The sequence below is a fragment of the Pseudonaja textilis genome, chromosome 2 (genome assembly GCF_049901715.1).
Source record: "Pseudonaja textilis isolate UNSWEBS1 chromosome 2, rPseTex1.2, whole genome shotgun sequence".
Lineage (NCBI taxonomy): Eukaryota > Metazoa > Chordata > Lepidosauria > Squamata > Elapidae > Pseudonaja > Pseudonaja textilis.
Window position 1 is genome coordinate 160,255,212 of NC_141991.1, and position 27,663 is coordinate 160,282,874.

Consider the following 27,663-nt stretch of genomic DNA (forward strand, 5'->3'; position numbering starts at 1 on the left):
TTAATTTGGCAGGTTTTATTCTTTCATTTTCTATTATACAAAATACTTTACAATTTAAAAACATTTTCCGAACAAAAATCATATACATATATTTATAAAGAGCCAATTACACCAAAGGGAAAAGCCTGAAGAAGAGAGAGAGCCCACCCATTTTATTTATGAGGAACCAAAATAGCAGAGGGGTAATTAAGAGAAAGTTCTTGGCCCACACTCAGTGCTTCTGGTAACTGCCAAGTCTGCCGCTTCCCAGATACATTCTTAAATTAATAAATACACGGCTGCTCCTTTCCCATCTCTGGGGTGGTGACATCCGCTACGTTGCTACTTCATAAGCAGTGTTCATTCCCTGTTGTCCCTTTAAAATTAGCAGCACTTTTCAAGTCCAAAGTCCAAAATTCGTATTTCGATTAATCCTTTTTGCAAAAGGGCTTTTCAACAAAATCATCTTAATCAGATACGCAAAGAACACCAGCTTAAATACTCTGCGAGAGATTTGGCAGGTAAAACTGATATCTTTCTTCAGGGGCCAGAATTCCTTTCCTTGTATCACAGAGACTGACCTATAAGAAAAAAAGTCCACTACTTTTAAATCTGTGCCTAGAAGACACCACTGCAGGGAAATCTAAATACTTTTCTGCTCAAAGGACTTTTTTTTTTTTTGCTAGACTAAATTTTGCAGGCTGGGACAGGCACACAGTAGGTACCGTTCCTTGCTGGATTTGCATAGGTTAAGGAAGCTTAATTTTACAGAAATATGATCCAGCACAACATGTAAACCAGTGACCTGCCCTAAAAAGAAGACAGAAAATAGGTGTATGTTTTCAGGGACATCTTGAGAATTAACAGAGAAGTGCCTCTGACTCGGCCATGTTTGTCTGGGTGGGAAGAGAAAGAAGGGACTGGTATGGAGAAGGGCTCCTCCTGCATTCACAGGGGAGCCCATCTGTGAGTCACTGCTGAATAGTAAAAGCCTGTAGGAGGGTAGGGAGATCATGGGCATCTGCTGCTTCATAGAGGTTGCTGTGGCCCAGCATGGAGAGGGCCATACGGAGGGTGTTCCAGATGTTGTCGGACATGGCTCCCTGTTGGCCCCGTGGCCCGCGACTCTTCTGCTGCATCTGCAAGGCTTCCAAGAAGTGTTCGATAGCCTCTCTGTCAAGACAGCAGCATATGCCAATGAAGGGGAGTTAGAGCGAATCAAGAATAGCTCACCATCAAGACTTGCCCCGAAGGTTAGCCTCGGGGGAGAAAGAAGGAACAGTTCTAAGGCTTTCTTTTCCCCGTCACCTTAGTTGTTCTTTGCTGAGTTTGCCAACACAAATACTTAACTTTGGGTCATTTTCTATTTGATTTTTACCCCCATCTTTGTTACTTTAAGAGTAACCCAAAGCAGCAAACATATCAAATACTCCTGTTTACCCCACTATCACCACCCTGCAAAGTGAGTTGAACCTAGTGTGTGTGACTGGCCCCAAATAATCCATTTTGCTTTCATGCCTACAGCAGGCGCAGAGCTCAAAATCTTTTGGTTTCTAGGCCAGCACCTTAACCACTATATTATTTTCCTCAGTAAATAAGCGAACACGTACAGTATAATGTTTTTGATTCATTTGCTTAATTGGGTTCTCTTGGTCTACTTTTAGGACTTGTGTGGAAAACAGATCACATTTCAGATCTTATTTATGCAGAAATATTGAAAGGGTTCACACACTTTTAAACACCACAGTAGATGAGACACCCCCAAAGCCAGTGAATGTGGTTTTTTGAAAGAGGAGGTGAAATGAGTGAAGGCACCATGAGTTCAACTGGGATGCCAATTTCTCTGGGAAATATTTTTAGAGTTGCCTGATCCATCGCTCACATAATAGCTCAGGTCTATGGTGGCCTCATCTAATCAAAAGCAGCAGTAGAACCAAGCTCAGCTTTAAAGCTACCCAACTCACCTATGGGCCCCTAAGTTTATACAACTAATGCCTAGGTTGTAGCGAGAACGTATATAGCCCGGCTGTAATTCCAGCGCCTGCCGGTAAGCAGCTACAGCTTCCTCACTCCGATTCCCATTGGCTAAGGTAGCTCCCAACTTGTTCCAAAGGAGATGATCCTAGAAGAAGGAACCAGGTTTGGTCACACTTGGTAGAACAACTTTTGTTTTCCCTCCCCTCCCCTTCCCTCCCATTCTTCTCAAACTTTCAAGATTATTTGCTTAGTCTTGATCTTTTTCTCACTGTGCTTTTCTATAATCCTCCCTCCCATTTTCTTCTTCAATAACAATCCTGTGAAGTAGATTGGACTGACAGTGATTAAGTGTCTTAGCCATTTTACATTTCTCTTTCCCTTACAGTGGACGAAGATTGCAGGGGAAGTATGATAGCTAAGGGGTTGAGGTAACAACCAAAAAAACCCCCACCTCTTGGCTCGACCATAAGCTTATTGGGGGTTGGGGATACTTCTCTCTCTCTGATTGAAGCCTCCTATTCGTCATGCCCATAGGAAGCAGATTCATTCTTTTGCCAGACTGTAAAATGGCTGCTGGAGAATGGCGGAAGTGCTCTAGCTTTACATAGCATTCGTAAGTGCTTCTCTCCGTTTTTATGAAGATGGCTGTTGCATCAAGTGACTTGCACTTCGAAATCGATGGAAAAATACCACTTTTAGTATTTCCCCATCAATTTCCATACTACTTTTGGTATGGAAGAGTTTTAAGAATGGATTCCTGCAGTCAGAAGCAGCCCCAAGCGAGAAAACAATGCCACCTTCTCCTACTTCTCCTTTTCCTCCCCCTCTCCCCCCGTGCCTTCCTTACATTTGGGCGTGAGCTCAAGGCAGCAGTGAAGCAATCCACAGCTTTCTCATACTCGCCACTCAGGTTGAAGAGAACACCCAGACCACACTGCACATCAGGGTCCACCACATCGGGGTTGCTACGGACAGCTGCCAAGAACAATTCCTTCACCTCGTGAAAAAGTGAGCTGAGGGAGGGAAGAATGAAGAGAACAATGTGGTAGGAAGGGCGAAGGCCAGTCCCGCCTTGCTTCATTTTCCCCAGTTCCCATTTATTGCTCATTCTGCAGACTCACTCAGTTAGGAGGGAACCCAGAACACGTTTGGAGGTCCCTAGACCTTGACTAGAATCCTCCCCATCGGGTTCTTTTCCTATCAGATGAGCGTAGGCCGGTTTGTGGTGCAACCAGTCCCGCAAGGTTTCGCATGCCTGCTTTTGCAGTGATTCATTGGTAAAACTGACAGCTAAAGCCATGAGTGCAGTGAGGTTTCCGGGCTGCAACTCCAGGCACCTACAGGAAACAGGAAAATCATACAGGTAAAACACCAAGGGATACAACTGATGCATCTGCAGCTGGTGCAACCCTATCCCTTTGATTTGCCAACCCAATTCTTTCTGCACTAAGAAAGAAACTCCTGCTGACCCCACTTCAAAGGGCTAGCTGCAAACAATCGATTTAGTTTTGTTTCGGGTAAGGAGAAGATGCAAGGATACAGCTTAAGTTCACCACACACCCTCAAACAGTCAGCATCATTGGCCTTTAGGCTTTAGAACAGTGGTTCCCAAACTTTTTCAGTCCACCGCCCCCTTGGTGCTACAAACTCATCCCCGGTGCCCCCCACCCACTGGTGGGATTCAAATTTCTGTGAGTGTGGCCTAATTTGAGGGTGTGGCTTGCTGGTCATGTGACTAGCTGGCATGGCTTGCTGGTTGGGTGTGGCTTGGTGGTCACATGACTGGCTGGCATGGCTTGCTGGCTGGCGTGGCTTGGTGGTCACATGACCGGGTAAGTGTGGTTTGGTGGTGAGGTGACTGGCAAACCAAATACAAGTGGTCCTCACCTAATGGCCGGTTGCTTAGCAAATGTTCTAATTTATGACTGGCCTCCCTGGAGTTACTTGACCTGTTTTTGGAGTGTTGACAGCCATGCACACACATAAACACACTCTCTCTTTTAACCCTGCTGGAGCAGGTCATTGGACTAGAATCGGCAAAGCATCTCTGATTAGATTCTAGTAGTGAATAGAATCTAATCAGAGATGCTTTGCCGATTCTTGTTGATTTGTTTTATTTGTATTTCTTTATTTTATGTTGCTGAATTGCATTGACATGTGTGTCCCTTCTTGTGCACAGCCCAGAAGCTTTTGTGATTCTTTGCAGCAAAAATTACTGACCTCTGGCTTTGCTCTACTTTTCAAACGTGCTGCCACTGCCATGTTCTAGATTCCGGGCCTGCAGGTCCACCCCATTGAGCCCGTTGCACCGGAGGGACCTGCCCAAGCAAGTCCGAGTGGAGTGGTGCACCAAGTCAATGGGGTGAGTCTGAGAGAGGGAAAGCGAGAGAGAGAGAAAAGAGAGAAAGAGAGAAGGAAGAAAAGAAAGAAAAGGGAAAGAAAGAAAAAGGAACAAAGAAAGAGGGGGGATGGAAGGAAGGGACAGAAGGAAAAAGAAATAAAGGAGGAAAGAAGGAGAGAGGGAGGAGAAAGATAATGAGATATCTATTCTAGTCCAATCACCTACTCCAGCAGGGTTAGAAGGGAGTGTGTGTGTGTGTGTGTGTGTGTGTGTGTTCTCCTTGTAATTTACCAGTACATTTTGGTTTTGCCTTCTTCAGAATTGGCACTGTAATACATTGGGGAAAAGTAATTTTTAGGGTAGAGATCTGGTCCAATGGATCCTTTTAAATGTGAGAGCTTCCTGATAGTCTTGACCATGTTTCGTCCACAAAACCTTTAATAGAAGCCAAAGATGTTTCAATGTGGAAAAGGGCCTCAGTCTAAACTAGGCCTCATTCAATCTGATGCATCAGGTCTCTCTCTTTCTCTCTCACACACACTCTCTCTCTCCCTCCCTCCTTCCCTCTTTCTTTGCCTGTCCCTTTTGGGTCAGACTGGCTTTGCTCTACTCTCCCAGCATGCCTGCGGGGCTGGCATCTCCTTTCTCCCACACTTCTCCTCCCCTTTCCTTCCCTCTCTCATTTCCTCACTTGCTTTATTTTTTTCTATTTTACACCATGATAAAATAATAAAGAAATAATGAAGAAAAAACATTAGAAAAAGGACCCTTATTTTAGCAGCGCTTCCTATTCCATAGCCGAGATATGCAAATTTCTGAGGGAAAAAAGTCCACCGCAATTCCACTTCTGTGTCCGCATTTTTATATTGGCAATTTCCCCCCAAAATGTAACTTTGTGTATTTTTTTTCTGCTGAAAGTATCAATTGTTGTGCTTTGAAATGATGGGCAGATGTTGAAATTATCCGAGGAAAGAAGTGGAAAGTGGAGGAGAAACAGCCAAACTTTGTTCCGGGATCTTCATCAGGGGCTGTTTTGCAAAGAAAAGAGGGATCCTGAGCCACAGAAAGAAAGGGGGAGGTGCCTTCCCTTTGCGGGGGGGGCGGAAAGGGCTTTTTGAGCGAGAGAGGACGGGAAACGCTGTTTTCTCAAGTAAAGCTGAGATATCCCTATGGAAATCCCCCAGTCAAGGGGAGGAAGCCTGGCCAGATTAGGGAGATCCCTGAAGGTCCTCTCTGCCTCTTCCTGCATGGACTGTCAGCCAAGGGTTTTCCTGGCTTCCCTTTGGATTGGGGTGAGTGTGGGGCCCTGAAGTCCTGGCTGGCTGTGCGGCTGCGCCCTTGTCCTCCGGTGCAGCTGCTGGGGGCTCCCTCCTTCCAGACTGAGCGGGGGGGGAGCCCAAAGGACCCCTCGAACTCTGGCTCCATTTTGCCCATCTGGACTCTCAGCAGCTCCAGCCTCCAGGGTGGCCTCTGGGCACTCTGGGCACTCAAAGGGTACCTAGTCCACCCCTCCAGGCGCATAGAAAAAGAGAGATTGGATGAAAATCATGAGGGGGCGCAAAAGGAAGTTCACTCTCCCCTCTGGAGCTGGCATGAACCCCGCCCCCGAGTGCAGCCCCCCAGGACTGAAAAGATCCCCCCTCCCACTCTCTCCGCTTCTCTCTCTGCCCGGAACTCTCTCCTCCATAGGGTGAAGTCAAAGGAGACTCTGCCTGGAGACTGATGACGCTGGAGCAGGGAGAATTCCCATTGGTGCTTCAGCTGGCCCCTCCCAGCTCAAAACTCCGAGAAAAACATTTCCTCCCCCTCGACATACATTCATCCTCTGACACACACAAACACACATGTTCATTTCATGGGTAGATTCTGTGGTGGGAAGAGCTGCTGCACTGGATGACAAGGGGGGGGGGGAGAGGTAGCCATTTGTGTGCCACCTGTTTTCTTCCCCCCCCCACCAGAACCTGCCAGACAGAGTGCTGCCGCGCTCAAGGTGCCAGCCCCGCAGGCTCACCCCGTTGATTGTTGCACCAGAGCAGTTGTAACAGTCAATGGGGTGAGCCTGCGGGGCTGGCGCCTCGAACGCAGTGGCGGCGACACATTGGGAAAGTAGAGCAAAGCCAGAGTGGCTTTGCTCTGTTTTCCCCACGTGCTGCCACTGCCGCGTTCGAGGCGCCGCCCCCGCAGGTCCACCTCATTGAGCCCGCTACACCCGAGAGACTTGCCCAAGCAAGTCCGAGCAGAGCGGTGCACGAAGTCAATGGGGTGAGCCTGAGAGAGGGAAAGAGAGAGAGAGAACTAGTAGAATCCCACCCCTGAATTGCGCCCTGTGAGGTGCCCACCTCCAGCACTGCCCTGCCGCCTCTTAGCACCCCCCCAAGGCATCCCACCACTCCCCAGGGGGCGGTACTGCCCACTTTGGGAACCACTGCTTTAGAAGGTCTCAAGGCCTTGCCCTTCTGTTGCTCTAGGAAGGTTACTCACTGTCGGAGGGCACTTATTGCAGCAAGCTCTTGTTCATTCTCAGCTTGGGTGGTCCCCAGGTACTGCCAAGCCTAACACAAAGACATGACAAAAACAAGAGTTCTGTTCAGAGTTGCACGGACGAAGGGGCCGGTGATTGCAAACCATTTTTTCCCCTCCCCACCTTTTTTGTCATTGCAGGGGGGAAAGTATTGCTGGGGAAAATAGGACGCACACTTGATAGCACATGAAAAACAACCAGCTGGCACAGAGAGCCAGTGACTTAAGCGTACTCAAGCAGCTGCTCATGGGAATGATCAGAATGGATCAGAATGGTGAGGTATAAGGCAAAATCCCAACTGGTGCCCTGAAGCAGCCACTTCTTTCCTTCTCATGGTTAACCCGGCTTTGGGGAAACATCAGAAATCATGAGCCAGTAATGGCCTCAAGCTTCCTAATACATAAACATTATGAAGGTCCTAATGATTAAATAATACAGTTATATAATCCAGGGGTCCCCAACCACCGGTCCCCGGACCGGTACCGGTCCGTGGAACATTTTCTACCAGGCCGCCGGTTTGCTGGGTGCCGCCATCTTGTTTCGATGAGAAAGTTTTTTTTAAAGACTCCAATTTTTCTTCTTTCCTTTCTCCCAAAATGAAAATACGAAAAATGAACTGCATAAAGTTCTGCTACAGCAGGCATTTGTTCCCCCCAAAAGGAACTCACAAATTACAGCACAAAAAAAAAAGAAGAGAGAGGTAGGACCAGGATATAGGCAGATGCAAAACTTTATATGCAAAAAATAGCCAATCTGGGCGGTTAGCCCTGAGGAAAGTGGGGGGGGGGAGCGGGGAATGGTAACAGCCGGCATGCATTTTTCAAAAGAACCGCACAGGCTGCTGAGCCCTGGACAGAAAGAGTGAGCCGAGTAACATTTTGTTGCTTCCTGATTGGCTAATTTCAAGCTCCCAGCTGCACTGATCGGGCAGCGCCGTGTCACTCACGTGACCTCCAGGTGCGAGATTAAATTCAAACGGCCTTGTAGGAGGATATCAGGGAGTCGGTTGCGCCGCTTCTGCGGGAGAATCTTTTCGTTGCAAGGCAAGCGGGTGGGTAAGCGCCGTGAGGTGGGGGGGGTCAGATGGGGTGACGCTGTTTAAAAAAAACTGAGTAAAAACAAATTTAATTTGGATTTAGCGGAAGGACAAGTTTTCCACTTTGTTGGATGGGTTCTAGTTGAACAAATGAAGCCGAAAAAGGGGGCTCTTGCTTTGGGATCGCTCGGCTCACCTTGTCATGTGTGCTGATGCCGGTACCAGGCCGCGGATCATTTTGTGATGCCGGTACCGCGCCGTGGCACAAAAAAGGTTGGGGACCACTGATATAATCCAATAGCAATAGTAAAGTAACATGTGTTACCTATTTATTAATATGTTATCTATAAGAGACAAGGAATAATTTCCAATTATTAGTTATTATTGTTTATTATGAACTATCAAACCTATTATCAAATGTAATAGAAATATGTTTACTGTCCTATTAGTATGTTTACTATTTTTTATTTCTGTATACTCATAGGTTTATATCTTTTTAATCCATTGCAAATAAAGTTCATTTTAAAACTTTTTTTTTTAAAAAAAGGGAAATCATGAGCCAGAAGGTAGCACAGACCCAACCCTGTCCCGGAAGGAGACCGAAGAACTAAAGTCTGATCTGAAGCAATTCTGCTCACAGTTCTGCAAAAAAAAAAAAAAAAAAGGAACATGATGTCAAAACTGACTCATTTTCATTGTTACCTGGCATCTGATTTTGGCTCGCCATTTGCCAAACAGAAACAGGAGGGTGGTGGTGGTGGTGGTAAATTCCTAGGGAGAGGGGAGGGCTAAGACAGTAGTCCCCAACCTTTTTTGTACCACAGACCGGTACGATCCACGGAGCAATCCACGTACCAGAACCCGCATCAGCACGCATGACCAAGGCAAGGCAAGCCGAGCTACTGGCCAGCCAGCTGTCCCCCGCTTCTCCCCGCCATCTTCAACTCCTCCTTTGTACCTTCTCGCGGTCGATGGGCTTTTCAGGCTCTTTCTTAATCTCCTCCTGAGTAATGCGAGACTCCACTGCCATCAGGACGCCTCTTCGTTCGAATCCACCACCCCCTTCGATGAAACTAAGGCGCGAGGATTCCTTCAGCACCCAAACACCGCTTTCCAACCGACGACCGACAAGCTCACCCAGAAGCACTTTCTCAAGCGCCGTCGAAACAAGATGGTGCCCAAGCAAATTAGACGGCCCGGTACAAAATCATCCACAGACCGGTACCGGTCCGGGGCCCGGTGGTTGGGGACCCCTGGGCTAAGGAATGCATGAGTCTTTTGCTGCCTGAGAGAAAATACCCGCCAAGGTCATAGTCCTGAGAACTGTTGAAACTCTGCAGACTGTTTTCCCAAGACAAAAGCATTGCATGGCAATCAACTGGTAGGTGGCCCAGGGAGGAAAAGAGAATTTTACCTATGCCAGTTTTCACAGGAAAACTCAGAACTGACTTTGCCTTTGCTGTACCTGGATGGAACTTACACTAAAGTTTTACTCTTGGTGAAACTCCCTGGACCAGGAATTCCATTTTTAGAATGTGCCAACTAGAACAGTTGACAGGTGAGTCCTTGGCACCCAAGTAAAGAATACCCACCTCCAATTACAAATGTCACAAAGGAATGTACCTAACTCCACGTGATCAGAGACAGTCCTCCCTGCAGCACGCAGGGGCTAAGCTCCCATTTGACATAAGCCAAGGCTTCTGCGATGCTGGCGCTCCTTCACTCACCTCCATATGGTCAGGCTTTTGTTGCACAGCAGCCTCAAAGAATAAGACAGCATTGGGGAGATGTCCCTCCTTCAGACATTTCAGCCCCTCCTCAAAAGCATGCGGGTGGTCCCGTACAGGGTTATCTTCTTCAAACTGGTATCCCTGCAAGGGAGGAAAAAAACAAACATTAGTTGCTTCTAAAGGCTGCTCCCAGGAGTTAGGAAAGAGGTGGGACACGTGCTACCCCACAGCGGGGTTTGCTGCGTATTTAAGGAACAACAAGCTGAAGGATTAGTCCATCTGCTGTTCTCTTCTGCTTGCAAGCCCAACGTGCTTTCCTTGCCAATGAATCAGAGTATGAGTGTGGGACAGCCCTGAAGAAGGTAAGCGGAGTCTTAGATGCAGAGATAAGTAGGCAGAAAGCATCTTCTATCTCTAAACACACCTTCTACCTTCTGCAGGAAAATGAGCATAGCTCGCTCACCTCCAAAATTCTAGAAAATGAAAAACTAACATTTGTCAAGAAGGCAGGGACAGAGAACTGCATCTAGCCATCCTCAAAGTGTGCCCTTTGAATCTTCTACCAATATGGCCCCACCACCTGCCTCAGGGCTCAGCTTCTATTGGTTCGGGAGGGGGGGGGGGCGAAGTGGCAAGCCGCTGAAGGATGTATTTGGATAATTACCCACAGCCAAGATACATTGAAATGAGAAAAATTTGAAGGCAGGCATAGTTAGCAGGAGAGGAAAAAGATGAAGAAGTGCAAAGAAAAAGCTACACTCCATGTTACCTTTTTAAAAAAAATAAGGATCTATTTATGCTTTCTATAGACAGCATTTCAGCTTTCTAGTTCTCAACCTTTTTTAAAAATAAAGTTTGCTATCCACACGCTCACTAGTAAGAGTTGTACAATCAAAAAGAAAAGTAAGAGATGGAGAGAGGACAAAGCACAGCATTCTTTCTACAGCAGTACCTTGTCGTAAGTGGAGCTGGCAAGATCCTCGTACTCTGATAGCCAAGGATGAGACTCTGCATCTCGCTTGGCCATCTCTTCCCACTCAGCCTGCAATTTGTCCCAAAAATCCACATCTGACTAGAGAAAGGAGAGAAAGGAAATATCCGGTTGTCTCAAATAAATGCATTAAAAGTCTCCTGGTTGCAGGAGGAGGAGAGCCATTCCCATTACCTCCATGGCAGTCTTGGCCTGCTCAAATTCTAGATCCAGGTCCTGCGCATTCCCAGTGTGTGCGTACTGATCTACCCAGGCTTCAGATGTATCCTAAGAAGAGAAGACAGAGAGGGTGGGGGGAAACCTTCTAAAAGACAGCTAAATAATGGAAAACAACATATAACCTTCAGGGGATTTTAACAGAATTATGAAGGGAATGACTCTTGTCTTGCTCCTCATCTACAGATCCTCTGCTCAGTTCTGGGCCCCAAATCCACTTATTGGAGCATGAATTCTCCTGCTGAAAGCAGCAAGCAGCAGCCAGGAATCCTACCTGCTGCTGAATAAACTCAGTTGCCCATTGCTCTGCCTTATCCTGGTCCCTGGGATTAATGGTCACCCGATCGGCCTCGATGGACACCCTCCCATCTCCAATCTGGCGAACAAATTTTAGGAACTGCATGAAGAAAGGAGACACAGGTAGAGATCATCATTATTCCTGTCCTTATACCTCCAAAATGTGCCTTTTGCCTGGATTAGTCTGCATCTGGTCTGAGCAGACCTTCCAAGAAAAGGCAAGAAAAGTTGAAAGGCTATTCAACTTTACTGGGCACAGGGGAATCAGTAGTAATTTAAAATAATTGCACAATGCTAGTAATAAATCTCTAGAAAACCTACCAAAAGGGTTACTGTAAAGGCCAAAACCCAGTTTTAAGTTCGGCTACCCCTTTTCACCCAGTCTCATCCCAAATTTATCTTGATCTGACAAGAGTCAATCTGGCCTCACAGTTTCTAAGTAATCCTGAGGAAAATGAATCCTGTTCTACCATGAGTGATTGCAGAGAGGAAGCAGGGGAGGGTGTCTGTGTTAAAAAAAACAACTCCATGATGATACTGAGGACAAGAACTACTAAGAGGATCATGCCTTGCATGGGATTTATTGATCAAAGGCAGAAGGCTACAGCAGATAGAGGAGGTCCCAAGCTGGGGCGTGGTTATATTTAACCCCACATTTTCTAATGGGTTTTACCCATAACTGCCCAGCAGGCTTCATATGTGAGCAAGGATTTCACTAGGAGAAATTCCAAAACTCTATCGTCATTATATTACACTCTTGACAACAAAGCACCAATCTTCTAAGACAGCCTTCCCAAATGGAATAATCTTCAGACGTGCTAGGTTGGCTGGAAGATGATAAATTTTGAAACCCAACACATCCAGAGATAAGAAAGGCTCTCCTTAAGAAAACAAAGAGATGTAGAATCCTTTATTTTCCATATGAGGTAACAATAATCAATCAACCAATCCAACCAAGCGGGGGGGAGGGGGGAGCCTTGGCATTTCCATTTTTCACAGGGGTGGGGAATGTGTAGCCCATAACTAGCTCTCTTCCTTCATTTTGCTGTCTCTGGTAGCCCAACCAGTCAGATGATCAGCAGGCTGGAGAAAGCCCAGGTGATTCATGGCAATGCACACTGAGTGCTTTAAACCAAGACATCTGGAAGAAAAGATGAGGCACAAGAAAGCAAGGAAGGGGCTGGAGGGCTTGTGTGCATGTGGATACACATATGGCCTTAGAAGCTGAAAATGTTGCTAGCTAGTGGTGTTCAACTGAGTTATAGGACCAAATAAGCCAGCATACACATACCCACAATTATTTTCTCTCTAGCCTTACAAGTGTGCACTATTCCTCTTGAAAAAAATGCCAGTCATATTTTTACCTCAGAATCATTCAGCTTGGGATCATCCACTTTTGAAAGAAAATCATTAGCTGTTTTTTTCAGATCGTCTTCAGGCTGGTATTCCTCATACCTACGACCAGAACAAACCAGGCAAAGTCAAAATAAACTAAAACAATGCTATGTTCAAAAGTGATTTGACTCATCGAATTATATGCATTAGATTTTTATTATTTATACCATGTTCCAGTTAGCAATTCAAACCCTGGTTTGCATTTTAACATAAAAGCACATGAAATTTTAACTTTAAAAAATTAACATAAATCGGGGCAATCTACAAATACCATAAAAATAAAATAAAAAACAAAGTCCAGTGAATTTCATTTATAGAAGAAAATTAGTAGCACATAACTTCAACTGTTACAACATGAATTTAAAATAACTAAAATAATTCACAAACCATGACAAAACTGTTTTGTTTCGAGGGGTAAGTAGACAAAAGTCTCTGTTCCAGGCATTCCCTTAGAAGGCCCCAAAGAGATCTTGGTGTTCACACAGAGACACGAGAGAACAAACAAGCTTTTTATTATTTATTAATAATGCCTCACACAGTCAGTGACACTGATAGAGAAATCACTTTATTTTCAGTCAACATCAATGGTTTAAATCTATCTTCAAAAAGAAAACAGATATTTGAGAAACTTAAAAAACAAAACGCTTACATAACTTGTATCCAAGAATTGCATATTCCAGATAATCAAGCAGACTTCTTAAAGAACATAAATTTGGGTAAAATGTACTTGGCACTTGCAAACAAACAAAAAAAGGGGTATTGTAGTATATGTAAAGGATTGGTTGCAACATAAACAAATATACAAAGATCAAGAAGGGAGAATGCTCTTTATAGAAATAAATGTAAATCAGAAAAAGATGTTATTAGTCACAATATATGCCCCGAATACAAACCAAAAAGACTTTTATAATAGGCTTCACCATAAGAGAACAGAATTTGAGTATGCTAATGTATGCATTGTAGGAAACTATAATGCAGTCCCAGACAAAGATAAAGATTATAGAACTTTCCAAAAAAAAAAAAGGAAAGGAGAATACTCCCTTCATCTTTTAATAATATGGTAAGAGAACTTAACTTGAAAGATGTGTGGAGAGAATTAAATCCAAATAAAAAAACAATATACTTTTTTTTCAAACCCCCACCACTCTTGGTCCAGAATAGATCAGATATGGATGGACCCTGGGTTAATGGAGAATATTGAAAGGATCGAGATTTTGCCAAATCTATGGGCTGACCATAATCCCATTCAAATTAAATGGAAAGGAAAGAGAAAAATTGGAAGATGGACATTTAACAATACCATATTAAGAGATAAAGAATATATTGAAATGATAAAGAAAGAATTGAACGTATTTTTTGAAATAAACAAAAGAGAACATACCTGTCAACAAAATCTTTGGGATATGGGCAAAGCCTATGTGAGAGGTCTAACTATTGCTTATAGTATTAAAAAGAATAAAGAAAAAAGACAGCAACAAAACATATGGCGGGAGAAACTGAAAGATTTGGAAATAGGTAGACAAAAGGACCCAAACAATTCAAACATTAAGAAATTGATCTGGTAAAACATAAAATAAATTTAAATGTACAGGAATATTTGGCCCAAAAAATTAAATTAGCAAAACAAAATTATTTTGAAAATGCAAATAATCCGGGGAGGTGGTTAGCCCATAAAATTAAAAAAGAACAAGAAAAGAGAACGATCATAGCTCTCCAAGATCAGGAAGGGAAATTATGCAGGCAGACCCAAGAAAATAAAGAAATTGCTAAGGAGTTTTTTATGAAATTGTATAAACAGGAAGAAATACCAGAAGAATCTATTGATCAATATTTGAATGAAAAGAATTTACCCGAAATTACTGAAGAGAAACAAAATTTGAATTATAAAATATCTATAGAAGAAATTACGAAGGCAATCAAAAAGCAAATAAGACCCCTGGCCCAGATGGAATTCCTCCGGAATTCCAAGAAACAACAGAGGAGATATTGGTGGACTTGTACAATGAAGCCCTGGAGAACGCTAACAAACCTAAATCATGGTTGGAAACATATATTACTCTTATCTACATAGAACAATCAGACCCACAAAAAATTCAAAACTATAGACCAATATCACTTTTAAATGTAGATTACAAAATAATGGCTACAATATTGGCGGAAAGATTAAAGAGAGTATTAAGTAGAATTATCCACACTGATCAGAATGGCTTCCTCCCCCATAGGCAAATAAAAACAAATAAAAGAACCATTATGGATATATTAGAATATTATGAATTGCACTCAACCAAGACAATGGCATTGATATTCTTAGACGCCCAGAAGGCTTTTGACAACCTGAATTGGAACCTTGTTAAACAACTGATAGGCATGAAATTTGGTGAAAATTTTATAGGATTTATTAAGACAATTTATAACATGCAAACCGCAAAAATATTAATAAATGGGGAAAATACAGATACCATAAAGATAAATAAGGGAGTAAGACAAGGCTGCCCCCTAGCTCCTCTATTGTATATATTGGCAGAAGAGACTCTCTTAGCACAAATTAGGCAAAATCAAGAGATTAGAGGACTAAAAATTAAAAAAGAAAAATATAAACTCCAGGCATTAGCCGATGATATGGCATTTATATTAGAAGAATCCTTAGAAACGAGCCCTATACTACTAAGAGAAATAGAAGAATATGGAAAGGTCGCAGGGTTAAAAATTAACAAAGAAAAAACAAAAGTAACAAAAAACTGTACAAAGGAGCAGAAGGAAGAACTAGCAAATAAATTAGGTATGCAGGTGGTAAATAAAGTAAAATACTTAGGGATCTGATTGATTGCTAGATTGCTAGATGTTTATCGATTAAAAAAGATTAATAACGCAAATAGTTAAAGATTTAGATAATTGGGCCAAATTGCAGTTATCATTATTTCGACAGTAAAAATGAATATTTTGTCAAAACTGTTGTTCCTGTTTCAGACAGTGCCAGTCAAGTTGGAAAAGAACTTTTTTGTAGAATTAAACAAATGTATATCTAAATTTATATGGCAGAGGAAAAAACCCAGAGTGAAATATAAATTATTACAGGATGCCAAGAAAAAAAGGAGGATTTGGCCTTCCAGATTTTGAATTATATTATGATGCTGCTATAGTAAACTGGCTTAAGGATTGGGTTAAATTAGAAAATAGAACGTTATTGGTATTCGAAGGTTTTGATCTCCAACTTGGCTGGCACGACTTCATGTGGGATGGAAAATCTAAACAACATTCATATTTCCAAAGGCACCATGTAAGAAATGTGTTGTTCAATATCTGGGGAAAGATTCAAAAAAACCACTACCCAAAGGTTCCATTGTGGCTATCTACATTGGAAGCAGTCACATATCCAAATCTATTGGATTATGAAAATATTGTCAGGTATAAAGATTTACTATATGATACTGGAGAGCTTAAAAATAGGAACCAAATACAAATTCAAGGAAAGGAGATAGCATGGTGGCCCTTTGCACAAATACAAACCCATTATAAAAAAGATAGAGAACAATTTGGCTTTGATATGATCCCACAAGTATTAGATAAAATATGGCTAGGAGAGGAAAAGAAAACAATTAGTAAAACATATAAATATCTTTTGGATTACAAATTAAAAGAAGAAACAGTCACAGAATCTATAATAATTTGGGCCAAAAACGTGGGTCATAATATTGAATTAGATAAGTGGGATCTGGCAAACAAATTACAAATTAACCATGTCAGTCTCGGATAAAGAAAACCTATATAAAATGTTTCATCGCTGGCACCTACCTCCTGCAAAACTAGCTAAGATGTTCCCCAACCTACCACCCAACGGTTGGAAATGTAACTACGCACAAGGAACATATTTTCACATGTGGTGGACTTGCCCATGTGCTCAGAAGTTTTGGAGAAATATTAAAAATTGGATTTTAAATATAACAAAACAAAATTTAAAACTTGAACCTGAAACCTTTTTGCTAAGTATGATAGATTTAAACATGGAGAAAAAATATCAATATTTAATTTTGCACATCATAACTGCGGCCAGAATAACGTATGCACAAAACTGGAAACTGTCTTTCATTCCTTCAGAGGATATGGTAATTAAAAAAATACATGAATGTGCTGAGATGAATAGCCTAACCAAATTGTTAAAAAATAAACAAGATAGTGACTATTATGAAATATGGAACATTTGGTATGATTGGTTAAAGAAAAGGTAATATTTGATATTTGGATAAGTTATGGAAATGACAGAAGACATGCATTTAATTATAAACTATATAGAGAAATTAAAACATTAAAAGAACGAAGGAGTTATTGTAACAAGGCAGATCACGTCAATGATAAAGATAAGGAAAAACAAAAAACCATTGCTCAATATACGCTGTAAAATGTATATATGTATATATGTGTGTGTGTGTTGATTTGTCTGTTTTAAATGTATGTCAAATAAATGTTTTTTTTCCTAGAATAAAAAATAAAAATTTTTAAAAAAGAGACCCGAGCAAGAAATTGAAAAAAAAATCCACTTTGACATCAATAGGCATTTAATGCCGAAAATAAAATGTCAAAGGGATAATAAAGATTTCTGGATACTTAAAAGCTTTTGAAAGCAGGAAAGGAGAGAAAAAGAATAAAAGGGCGGGATCTGGAATAAAGGGAGAAGACTGCCTGGAATTAAAAGGAATTTACAGTAAAACCTCAACAAGACTTCTAAAAGATACATTTTAACTGAAACTTGGCAACAAAATAGTAAAACCCCAGGAAGAGAAAGTGTTAAAAAGAAGCAAGAAGAAACAGCTTGGGAGTACTTGGATTACTTGGTGATCTCTGGATTTTTGGTTATTGCATTTGAATGACTAAAATCAATCAGGTGGTTGTTTAAAAGTGTTTTAAATGGCATCACTTCTAGAAGAACTGAAAATGGAACTTAAGTACAAAGAAGATGCACAAGAAGGGAGAGGTTCTTTTGGCTTTGTATTTCAACTCTTAGAAATGGAGATCTGGAACTATGGGAAACAACAACAAATGCTTGCAGAACAAGAAGATTGGGACAAAGAAGAAGCCATCTTTAATGAACAAGTAATTTTATGTGGGGGGAAAAAAGGAAAGGGGGGAAAGAGAATGAAAAGTTTAAGATTTGAAAAAACAACCAAAAAAAGAATGGTTTGAAAAATAAGTATAATATTAGAAAGCAACAGAAGAAGGGAATACAGAAGAGAGAATTAGAAGTAGAGAGACAAGGGGGTAACAAGGGGAGGGACAAGAAGAGAGGGAAGAAGGAAAGAAAAAGAAGTTATAAAGGACAGAAACAAGATATAGAGAAACAGGGCCTATTTAGAGACAATGGATGAAAATTTAATTGAAAAAGGGATTCTGCAAAGGTACATAAGATTGTATTGTTATATTAGAAATAGAAATAATTTCAGAAAATATGAAACAATGTATGATTAAATGATGGATAAAATAGTTATCGTAATTTAGTGGAATGTTTGTTAATAAATAAATGAAATAAAATGAATGAGAGAATTGAATTAGGAAAGGATGGGAACATTTCAATTATTTAATGATTTATAAAATATAAGTGAAGGAGAAATAGGGGGGGGGAAATTAATTATGGAAAGCTTATAAGTGTTCCCACTTATAAGTTAATTGAAAAGAAATGTTAAAGATGTTAAGATTTGAATGAATATTAATGATAGAACTGAATTGGAATGGAATGAGTGTTTTAATTTCATATATTTATAATCTTTTTTTAAGAATATAGTGTGTATTTTAAGAATGTACCAAGCAGAATTCGATTGGAAGTTATGTATTATATTGAATGTTATAACCTTAAGGTATACATTGAAGCTTAAATAAGAATTGAATGGATAAAATTAAAAGATATAAAGGTGTCATACTCCAATTAGTAACTACAGGAGAACATTTGTTTAATGAGAAAAGATAATATGAAATTGAAACAGGACAGACAAAAGTATGAATATAATGATTTGAATTAAGATCAGATAATCAAAATAAAATTGAGAAAATTAAAAGAGGGGAAAAATATGTAGAAAATGTAAAACAGTAATAAGATATGGAATAGAAAACAAAAATTAGCATGAAATTGAGTTTGTGTCTGTATGAAGAAGTGTAACCCGGGACCATGCTATTTTCAAAAAAAGATGTTTTATTTGTATTATGGGGTTTTTTTTGGTGAAAACCCAAATGAAACTTTCAAAAAAAAAAAGATAAGGCTGGATTTAATGCTACCTTGAATTGTCTACAAGGTCCTTCAAGGGAGACGCAAGAATTACCTCTATTGAGATGAATTTCCTACATTAACACTGCCATTTATTTGGCTGAAGTCACTTGATATAACTCCATCTCATCTATTGATCTCAGTCACTGCATACATAGTCAAACCTGAATCTGAACAGAGTTGAAATATAAACTGAATTTGATCTTACCCCAAATCCTTAGATAACCTCATTCAGTATTTCAAATTCAGCACCACAAATACCATGAAGCACATTTTGGAAACAACTGTCTAGACTCTAGATATGAATATCTAGGTCCTTGGAATAGTGTATCCATTGATTGTCTGAAAGCTGCTCCTATTGGATACTTTATCAAATTGTCTTTGACATCAGCTTCTCCTTTCTTCACAGAAGGTGGGAACAAGCCATCAAGAGTTTAAGCAAAAGCTTCCTTGCTAATTCACTACTTAAGAGGAGTGCAAGAGATAAGGAAGGTACGTTCAATTTTATATGTATTCTAACTCCATCTTGAACATATATCACATTCATGGAGTTCACTTTTTTGTCTTCAGGAGTGGCTTTCAACTCTTCATAATTGCTGAATCTAATCCACCTTCAAAATCTTTTATACATTTATCAAGAAAGACAATATACAGCCTGGATAGACAGGCAGTTAGCAATGGAAACCCAATGTGCTTAAGAGAATGCTGTAGAGTTAGCCCTCGATTTATGACAACTCAACCCAAAATTTATGTTGTTAAATGAGACATCTGTTAAGGGAATTTTTGCCCCATTTTTCAACCTTTTTTGCCATAGTTATTAAATGAACTCACTGTAGTTGGTAAGTTAATAGCCGGTTGTTAAGTGAATCTGGCTTCCCCATTGACTTTGTCAGAAGGTCGCAAAAGGTGATCACATTACCCTGGGACACTACAAGTATGAATCCGTTGCCAAGCAACTGAATTTTGATCAAATGATCCTGGGGATGCTGGAAAGGTTGTTAACTTTGAAAAATGGCCGTAAGACATTTTTCAGTACTGTTGTAACTTCGAATGGTCACTAAATGAACTGTTGTAAGTTGAGGGCTACCTGAACTTCTTTCCAATGGGACAGGGGTAATATGGGACCACAACTCAGTAAACTTGGAAGGTCCTCCGTAGTTTAGAATCTCTTTCATAAATCCTGAAATTCCGTCCCACGATTAAAAATCCGCTGGACTGAGGATCATTTGATCCTAGCACTCCTGTTGCTGCTGGGTTTTCAAGCTACTTGATGGTAAGAATGGACCTGCCAATGTTGAACTTGGAAAGCTTTACCAAGCATCTCAATGAGAGAGTCCGTCCAATGGGTTCACGTGTAATCAGAGGAAGAAACCAGAGAGATACTACTCACCACTTCTCAGCTGAGGTCTGATCTTCTGGTTCACCCAACCACAGCTTCTCCTCTGACTGCTCCAAATACTCTTCTGCCCATTTGGCAGGAGATACGGATAATGGATCTATGTAGAAATAGGATAAAAGTAAGTTAACTGGACAGCCAGGGAAAAGGAAGAAGAGGCATTGAGAGGCAACAAGCGTTATCAAGCATTATTGCACATAAATACCTACTATCCTACTCAAAGTCAGCTTCAATTATCCTAGCTAATGCCCTGGCTAATACCTTAGCTAATACCCAAAAAATGAGCTATTACATAAAGTTATGTCATAATGTTCCAGCTGGAACACTGTTATCTTAAGTCACCATCACCCATTTTAATTTGGAAAAAGTTCAGAGAAATGCAACTGGGATTGGGAAAATGATTTCGAAAGCCCAGCTGAAGACAATCAGAAAAGCACAGAGCCCCGGTATCAATTCTGCCTTGTCTAACACAGCAAAGGAAAAATAAACTGACTTGCAACATATTTAATTTGGATATAGTAAGACTCTAGATAAAACATCTAACTATGCAAATAACTATAAAACAGGACAAGAGTCCAAGAAACTTTTATCACACAATCTTCCTTCTCTAAGAGGCAGTACAACTGCATCTTTGAGGCCTGTTGAAAAATTACCTGTCTATTCAGAATGTCATTTATGTGTTCAAGGAAACTCTAGTTGAACAAATCCTATGATACAATAAACATCTATTCAGGCGGCACGGCTGTTATTTTAATTGCAATCCAGAGTTTATTAATAGATTTATATCCTATTTTTTTTTCCTCTAATGCAAAGGGGATCTCCTTTTTACCCTATGGCTGAGAGTGGAATTAACCCTGAACCCCTTTGTTACTATGCTATACTGATATTTTTCTAGAACATATGTTTTCTAGGGAAACATACTTTTCTAGGCTTACAGACTTACTTTTCAGAAGGCAAGACAGAAGAAAAAAAAAAGACTGACAAAAAGAAACAAGAATTGCATGGGAAATATTTAATACTATGCAGGAAAGATCCTTTATACTGCCAATTCTGCCCCCACGTAGTTTACATGGGCTTTGTTTTTTTCCTCTGCTCCATTAGATGCAATAGAGATGCCCACATCTTCCCAACAGCAGTCTTACCTGTAACCTCAGCAATGAACTCCTGGGACCAATCGGCATCATCATAATCTGCAGAAACCTCAACTGCATTATCAGATGCGGCAAGGAAGTCCTGTGCCCAGTTCTCTGAGAGAGCCAGCGCTGCCACCCCTGGAGCTAAGGAACAAGAATGAGTCCCAATAAGTGTCCCAACACACACACACAGACACACACACACACTGTAAGGCAAAGCATTAAAATTCAGCTGTCACACACACTCTCACACCAATCCATACAGATGAGAGACCACCACTACCAGGCTCCTTTTTTCTATAATTTACAGCTATATTTTTCTAAAATTTATAATTTTCTATAATTTACATTTCTTTTTAGAAACAAAAGACTGTTCTACTCCCCTTTGCCCAGAAGGTGTTTGGCTCTTCCCTGTTCACACTTACCTCTCTGTGGGGCCTGTCGGAAATTAGATTGCTCAATTTCCTGCATCTCAGCCAACAGATCATCCATCTTGAATGTTTGTGGGCCACGGGAGAGCATGGGGCCATTCTGCTCTTGAAGGAACTCTGCCACCAGCTGTCAGAGAAAATGATATAGGAATTTGCATGGGCAAATGTACGTTAGGGGCTGGAAATAAAGTCATAGAACAAGTCAGGGATAGCAAGAAAGATAGAAACAAGACATATAGGAAGGCTTACATCATCTTCAGTGGCTCTTCCAAGAGGTTTGGGCACCTAGAAAACAGAAGAGATCTGGTAATTGTTTGAGCTTCCTCTTCCCTCTGAGGTTCCATCTCACTTTGGGCTTGTACAAGTCTTTAGACAATGAGAATGGTCAATTTTAAACCAGATGGAACTGTAAATGGGGAAAAAAGATATAACTGTGGTTCCAATCTCTCCATACGCCCTCAAGGAAGGATCCCCACAGGACTAAATGTGGGAGATTCAGGTTATTGGCAATACTTATTATCATTTTTCAATTCCATCCATGCACTAGGTTAGCCTGAATAATAATGTTTACATAACATATCTGTGGCAAATATGAGATCTGAAGCAGGAATTTTCCAGATCAACTTTTAATCAGCTCTTGAAACTGTCACTGTGCGGGGAAATTTTTTTTTTAAAGTCTACTGGCTCTAAGATGTAGTAATAATTACCCTATAAGAAACCTAAAACCATTCCAGGTCATGCTATTCCACAATTTGATTCATAGCTTAATTTATATACTGTATTAAATCACATTCTTTTAATGAAAATTTGTTGAATAAGCCACAATGGCTGAGTTAACTCACTGTACTAAACTACACAAGTTAGTTTAGTGCAAACTCAAACATAAAAACATTTTATATTTAAAATTCCTAATGAAATGACATTATATTATGGCTGTGACAAAGAATGAAATTTTAAAAAATGTATCTTCAACCTATGGATTCAGAGACAGTCTCTAAAGGTATAGTGAACTGTAAGAGCCAACTATAAATCCTGGATCAAACAAAGATGAAATTCATACTCTTTGATGAAATAAAAAATAGATGCAATAGGAAAAAATATTCTGGGCAAAACTGAGGAAAATGCAAAGCAATAGAGACAACAAACAAGAGGGATGTATGGCATCAATGTGATTAGCAGGAAGTCCAGAAATGGGACATGAATCAACGTACTGAATGCTTTGTACCATCACCAGATAGTGAATTAGTTTCAGGGCCCCTAAATCAGCTTTATACCTATTGCAAGACAGAGCAATAGCACTCTAAACAGGTTAAGTGTGTTAAACTTACCACGTCTGCTACTGGAGCAGTGGGAGGCCATGCTAGGGAGCCCTGGAGTCCTTCTTGTTGCAGGCCTTTGTCCTGAGTGAAGTGGCTAGCCAGCTTCATCAGAGGATTAGAGCCCCCGCACTCTGGCTCCACTAACTCCCTCATTGCCATGGTAGGTGGTGGAGAATGTGACACCCACACAACCCTCACCTGTCCAAAGAATACAGTTGCACAGATTATATTATTTACAGTATATACAGAATTGTCTGCATGATTAGATTACCTGGTTGGGCAACTTCGAAAAGGATCATGGAGTGCAATTGTTGCAGTAGATGGAACAGAGTCGTCAATTTCCCTGCTAGTAGTAATGAATTTTGGAGCATCATCCCCAAAACCTATCTAAGTCATATCCAGATCTAACCATATATTTACTTACTTTCTATATGTGCTTACAAAATCCAGAAAGTATCAGCTGACCAACCATTATTATTGCCCAAAGTGACAATCAATGAACTATGGTTTATCACCATGCCATATCAGGTGTTAGATCAGCGAGCAGATGTCTGATCTATGGCTAGCACAAGACATGAGGCAGCTCATCATGTAACACGAATCACAATGTCAGGCTGATTAATCCAAGCCCTCATCCCAGTTCCTCCCACCCAGTAACTACAAGTGCTGGAGCTCAGACCCAACTATTATTGTTAGCATGGTACTCAAACACCACTTAACACTGACATTATTACTGTTCACTGGGGTTTACTGGGGTTTATATAAACCAGCAAAGCCCACACTATAGCTGTCAAAGCACAATGCCTGTGTTCATACAAGAAGCAAAGTATGGTGATTAACATTTGGTTTAGCATGTTGCACAGCTCTTGGCTTAAAGTTCTACAATTGCAAGCCACTCCAAACTACATTTTAGGTACACACCCACAAATGAATTAAGAGACTATAACAAACACACCTCACTCAGCCATATTAACCCAGAAAGCCCGTCCATAGAGAGTATTCCCTTTCCAGCATAGGTGCAATCAGTGGCAAAATCTCCAGTCCCCAGTAGGCTACAGTTACCTAGCCGCCACTGGGCCATCACCAGGGGCATCCAGTACAGTATACACGTATCTTGATCACTTCATAAAACCCGAGGAGCGAGCTAGAGCTGAAAGACAAGTTCTGGAGCTTACTCAGGAGGGTGTCTATTGAGACACCAAGAGGCTTTCTATACTATCCTAACAGCCGGCACTGAAAAAAAACGAGAATGCAAGCCGAACTTCATCTCAAGAACCTCCTCGACTCGGCTGCACGCCTGGCTGAATAACCAATCTCCGCCGCCCGAAAGGTTTGGAGCTGAAAACAACCAGCTCACCAGGCTTCCAAGGCCTTGCTCCTCTCTACTTCAGAGCTCGCCTTTCCCAGCACCCTTGCGAAGGATCTCCCCGCCTCCTCCCCCTAGTGAGCTGGATCGGGTCGGCGAACAACCTGGGGCCCATACCGGGAATCTCCCGCTCCCTTCCTCGATCCAATGCAATACCTACCAGCACGTCCCCGTGTCTGCCTCGTTCCTACAACATTCGCAAAAAAAAGGAGGGAGGCGGAGCCAGTCCTTAAAGGGCCAGCGCCGCAGCAACGCCGACGCCGGGGCTTTTGCCACGGAAAGCCAACCACGTTGGGAATATTGATGTCCGAAGATGATTTGGTTTTCTGATGCAGAAGTAGAAACAAAACAAATGAAAAACAATAGAGTCCAATAGGATTTCTTGGTCAGATTACGATTTTGCTTAACCCCGAGTAAACCGGCTTAGAAATCGAATGATGTTTTTGCAGTGAAGGTAACTGCCGGACACCAATGTCACAGCTTTGACTGTAGTGGATATTTTATCCGCCTATGTTTCAGTAAGTTCTTCCAATGCATTCAGAATTAAAGCTGTGCAAGGTCGGCTCACTTTTTGGGGGGCTCTGCCTGGTATAAGCTCTGGAAGGAATTGCTGTTTTAAAGTAAAGCGTAAAGAGATGGGTGAAATAATTGCATTTCCCCATCTTTATTTCTTAACAGATGTTAGGAACTTTTTTTGAGTAATATTTAAAACCTTAATATCAAATCCAAATGACTTATGTATCTAAAGTGAAAATCTTGAGGACTTAAAGCCACAAATAAATATATAGTGCATAATGAGGAACTTACAGTGCCACAAATAGGACTGATGTACTGTAACTACTATTCATGCTTAACACTATACATACTAGGCTAGTTTTCACAGGGAATTTAATATTTAAATCATAAAACTATTTATGAAAGTTTAAGTCATGTCTCAAAAGTCACTATTTCCCCATCCTATTGCATAGTATTACTCTCATTAATACTTGTATTAGTGTTAGAAAAGGGTAAGTTGAATAAGTATAAAAATATATTGGTTTACCTTTCGTCTATTCATAATAAATTATTTTCTCAAGTAGCTTATTTCAGCTTTCCCTAAATTAGATCCTTCTAGATTTGTTAAAACTACAAATCCCTTTACATCAACTATTCAGTTGGGGATAACAAAATTTGCCATTCACCATAACTAATAGTTCCTTGTTAAAAAGGCTAGTACCTACAGCCAAAATAATTAAGAGGATTTTAAAAGAGGACAAAAAGGAAAACAGAACAAAATTCATATGTTTGGATTTGTGTAACAATTTGTTTACAAAAATTAGTTTTACTTTTCCAACTAAGTTTAAGTTAAATGGCTCATGTAGTGACCTCCACTGAATCGTAACACTAATCCAATTTAAGGTAGTGATTTCAAGCCAAATGATTCAGTTTAAGTCTCTTTTGCCAGATGGAAGTAGGGGTACTTACTTGTAGGGGTACTTCCATCTGGTAATTTAAAAAAACACTGCTTCAGTCCAGAATGTCTTTTGGACTGTCTTTTCTGAACAATGTCCTTTAGAACAGTATAATAAAGTAAACCTGAAATGCTACCAGAAGCCTAAACTTTTTGCTGAAAACTACTTAGTCCACAACTACAGTTTATTCAAGTGGCCTAATTCCCTAGGTCCTACACATCCTAAATCATAAGGTCACCACCCTGACTGGGCTTAAGACAAGCCTGTTCCTGCAAACTTAATAAGGCCTCCAACATAGGTCTCAAAAATCATTTTTCAAGCAGCTTAAATGTTATGGTCATTTCCCCTGAAAGATAAAGATTCAGGAGACAATCCGTAAACTTCTTCCTAATTAAGTGAAAAGCTCAGTTCATACCAGGGTAGTTCCATTCTTGTGAGATTGTCATGGGGCACTTTTTAATACAAAAAACAGGCCCAGAAGGCAGCAATGCAACTCTTACATAGCTCAATCCAACAGATTCTCAAGTGCTGCACATGGAAACTGGGATGAAAAGGCTACCTTCTTTTTGAGGTGCCCCAAAGATATACGGAAAGAGCCTTTGCTTTGAGCCTCTCCAAAGATTAAACAAACTAGAGAAATATGTCTTATAACTTTGTGGTTTTGTTATTTCGGCTGAATGGCATTTCTAATGCTGTTTTTATGAGCGCCCATAAAGAATCAATTACTTTATGAAACAGATATTATAGGAAGAGGGTTGTGTTAAGTCTATGGTACCACTTTCCAACTAACACATTTTCTTCTTAACATGCATAAGCTGTAAGTAAGCTGCGTAGGAATGGCAAGGCTGATATAGGATTTAAACTGGGAGAAGTGGGAGGGGAGAAGGGGGGTAGAAAAGAAAGGGTGGTTATGCAGATGGGAGTTATATCTGAGACAATTGAAAGTAATTATCAATTAACAATTGTTAATGTGTTAAACACCCACATTTGTTGAGACCTTCTGAGATTGACTGAAAACTCTGATGTGAGCTCGACATTTCAAGTTCAGTTGTACTATTAAAGTCCCACTTTCCCAAAGCAGTCACTTTGAAGTCTGCTATAGAGATTTGTGGAGGATTGAAATACTGATAGGTTTGTCTTGGGTTTGAAGGCTCAATAAATACAGTAAGTTATCTACATCCATTATGGAGATGAATATTAGAGACCCAGGATGCCACAAACCGCTTTCTGTTCCAGAATAATCACTTCTGGAAAATGAAAACTACCCCAAAATGGCAGATTTACCCTTTGCCTCAGTGGAATATATTTAAGAACATCTTACTGAATGGCAGAAAAATATCTAAAATGAAATATATAAACATTTTTAATAAAAAACACATTATGGTGCAGGGAAATAAAAGGCTGTTTAGTTCTAATGCAGGTAGAAAATCTTTTTGTTACAGTTTTACAAAGAATGGCCTGTTTTGCAGTTCTTTAGGCAATAACTCTTATCTGTAGATTCAAAAAGAAGAAAACTTGAGGAGTAGCACAATTTGACCGGAATTGCGTGGCCTATCTTTATTGTGTTGAAATATCCTTCTGGGTTCAGTTCCAAGTGGGGAAAAAGACACTGGAAACATGGAGGCTGCTTGGAAGGTTTAATGGTAGACAGGACCACATGGCCTGGAGCTCCAGAAGGATGATGATCACATGCTTCAAGGTGAGAAGAGAAAGGACTGAGTTGCTGAGAGTGCCTGGGTTTTATACTCTCTGTTGGGATTTGAATTGGAGCTTGTATTCTAACTGTAGACTCCCAGGGGCAACTCTGTAGGCTGTCCTGAGTTCCAGGCATGGT

The 27,663-nt window shown here is 40.8% G+C and overlaps 1 protein-coding gene across 12 annotated transcripts; it reads right to left on the reverse strand.

Moving 5' to 3' along the window:
- Window positions 1-24,692, reverse strand: PEX5 (peroxisomal biogenesis factor 5). 12 transcript variants are annotated; one of them, XM_026713254.2, is made up of 16 exons: window positions 24,539-24,692; window positions 23,022-23,210; window positions 21,943-21,978; window positions 21,688-21,820; window positions 21,272-21,406; window positions 20,124-20,229; window positions 12,453-12,543; window positions 11,066-11,188; window positions 10,750-10,842; window positions 10,537-10,656; window positions 9,582-9,725; window positions 6,779-6,849; window positions 3,078-3,293; window positions 2,804-2,969; window positions 1,944-2,101; window positions 1-1,152 (listed from the first exon to the last, which is right to left on the reverse strand). In XM_026713254.2, the coding sequence occupies exons 2-16, from the start codon at window positions 23,169-23,171 to the stop codon at window positions 951-953; spliced, it is 1,944 nt and encodes a 647-aa protein (XP_026569039.1). In that variant the 5' UTR covers window positions 23,172-23,210; window positions 24,539-24,692; the 3' UTR covers window positions 1-950. The 12 variants fall into 12 exon arrangements, with proteins under 12 accessions (XP_026569039.1, XP_087782363.1, XP_087782362.1 ...); XM_087926237.1 differs by having other exon boundaries at window positions 24,535-24,692; XM_087926236.1 differs by having other exon boundaries at window positions 24,496-24,578.
- Window positions 24,693-27,663: the final 2,971 nt, after the last annotated feature.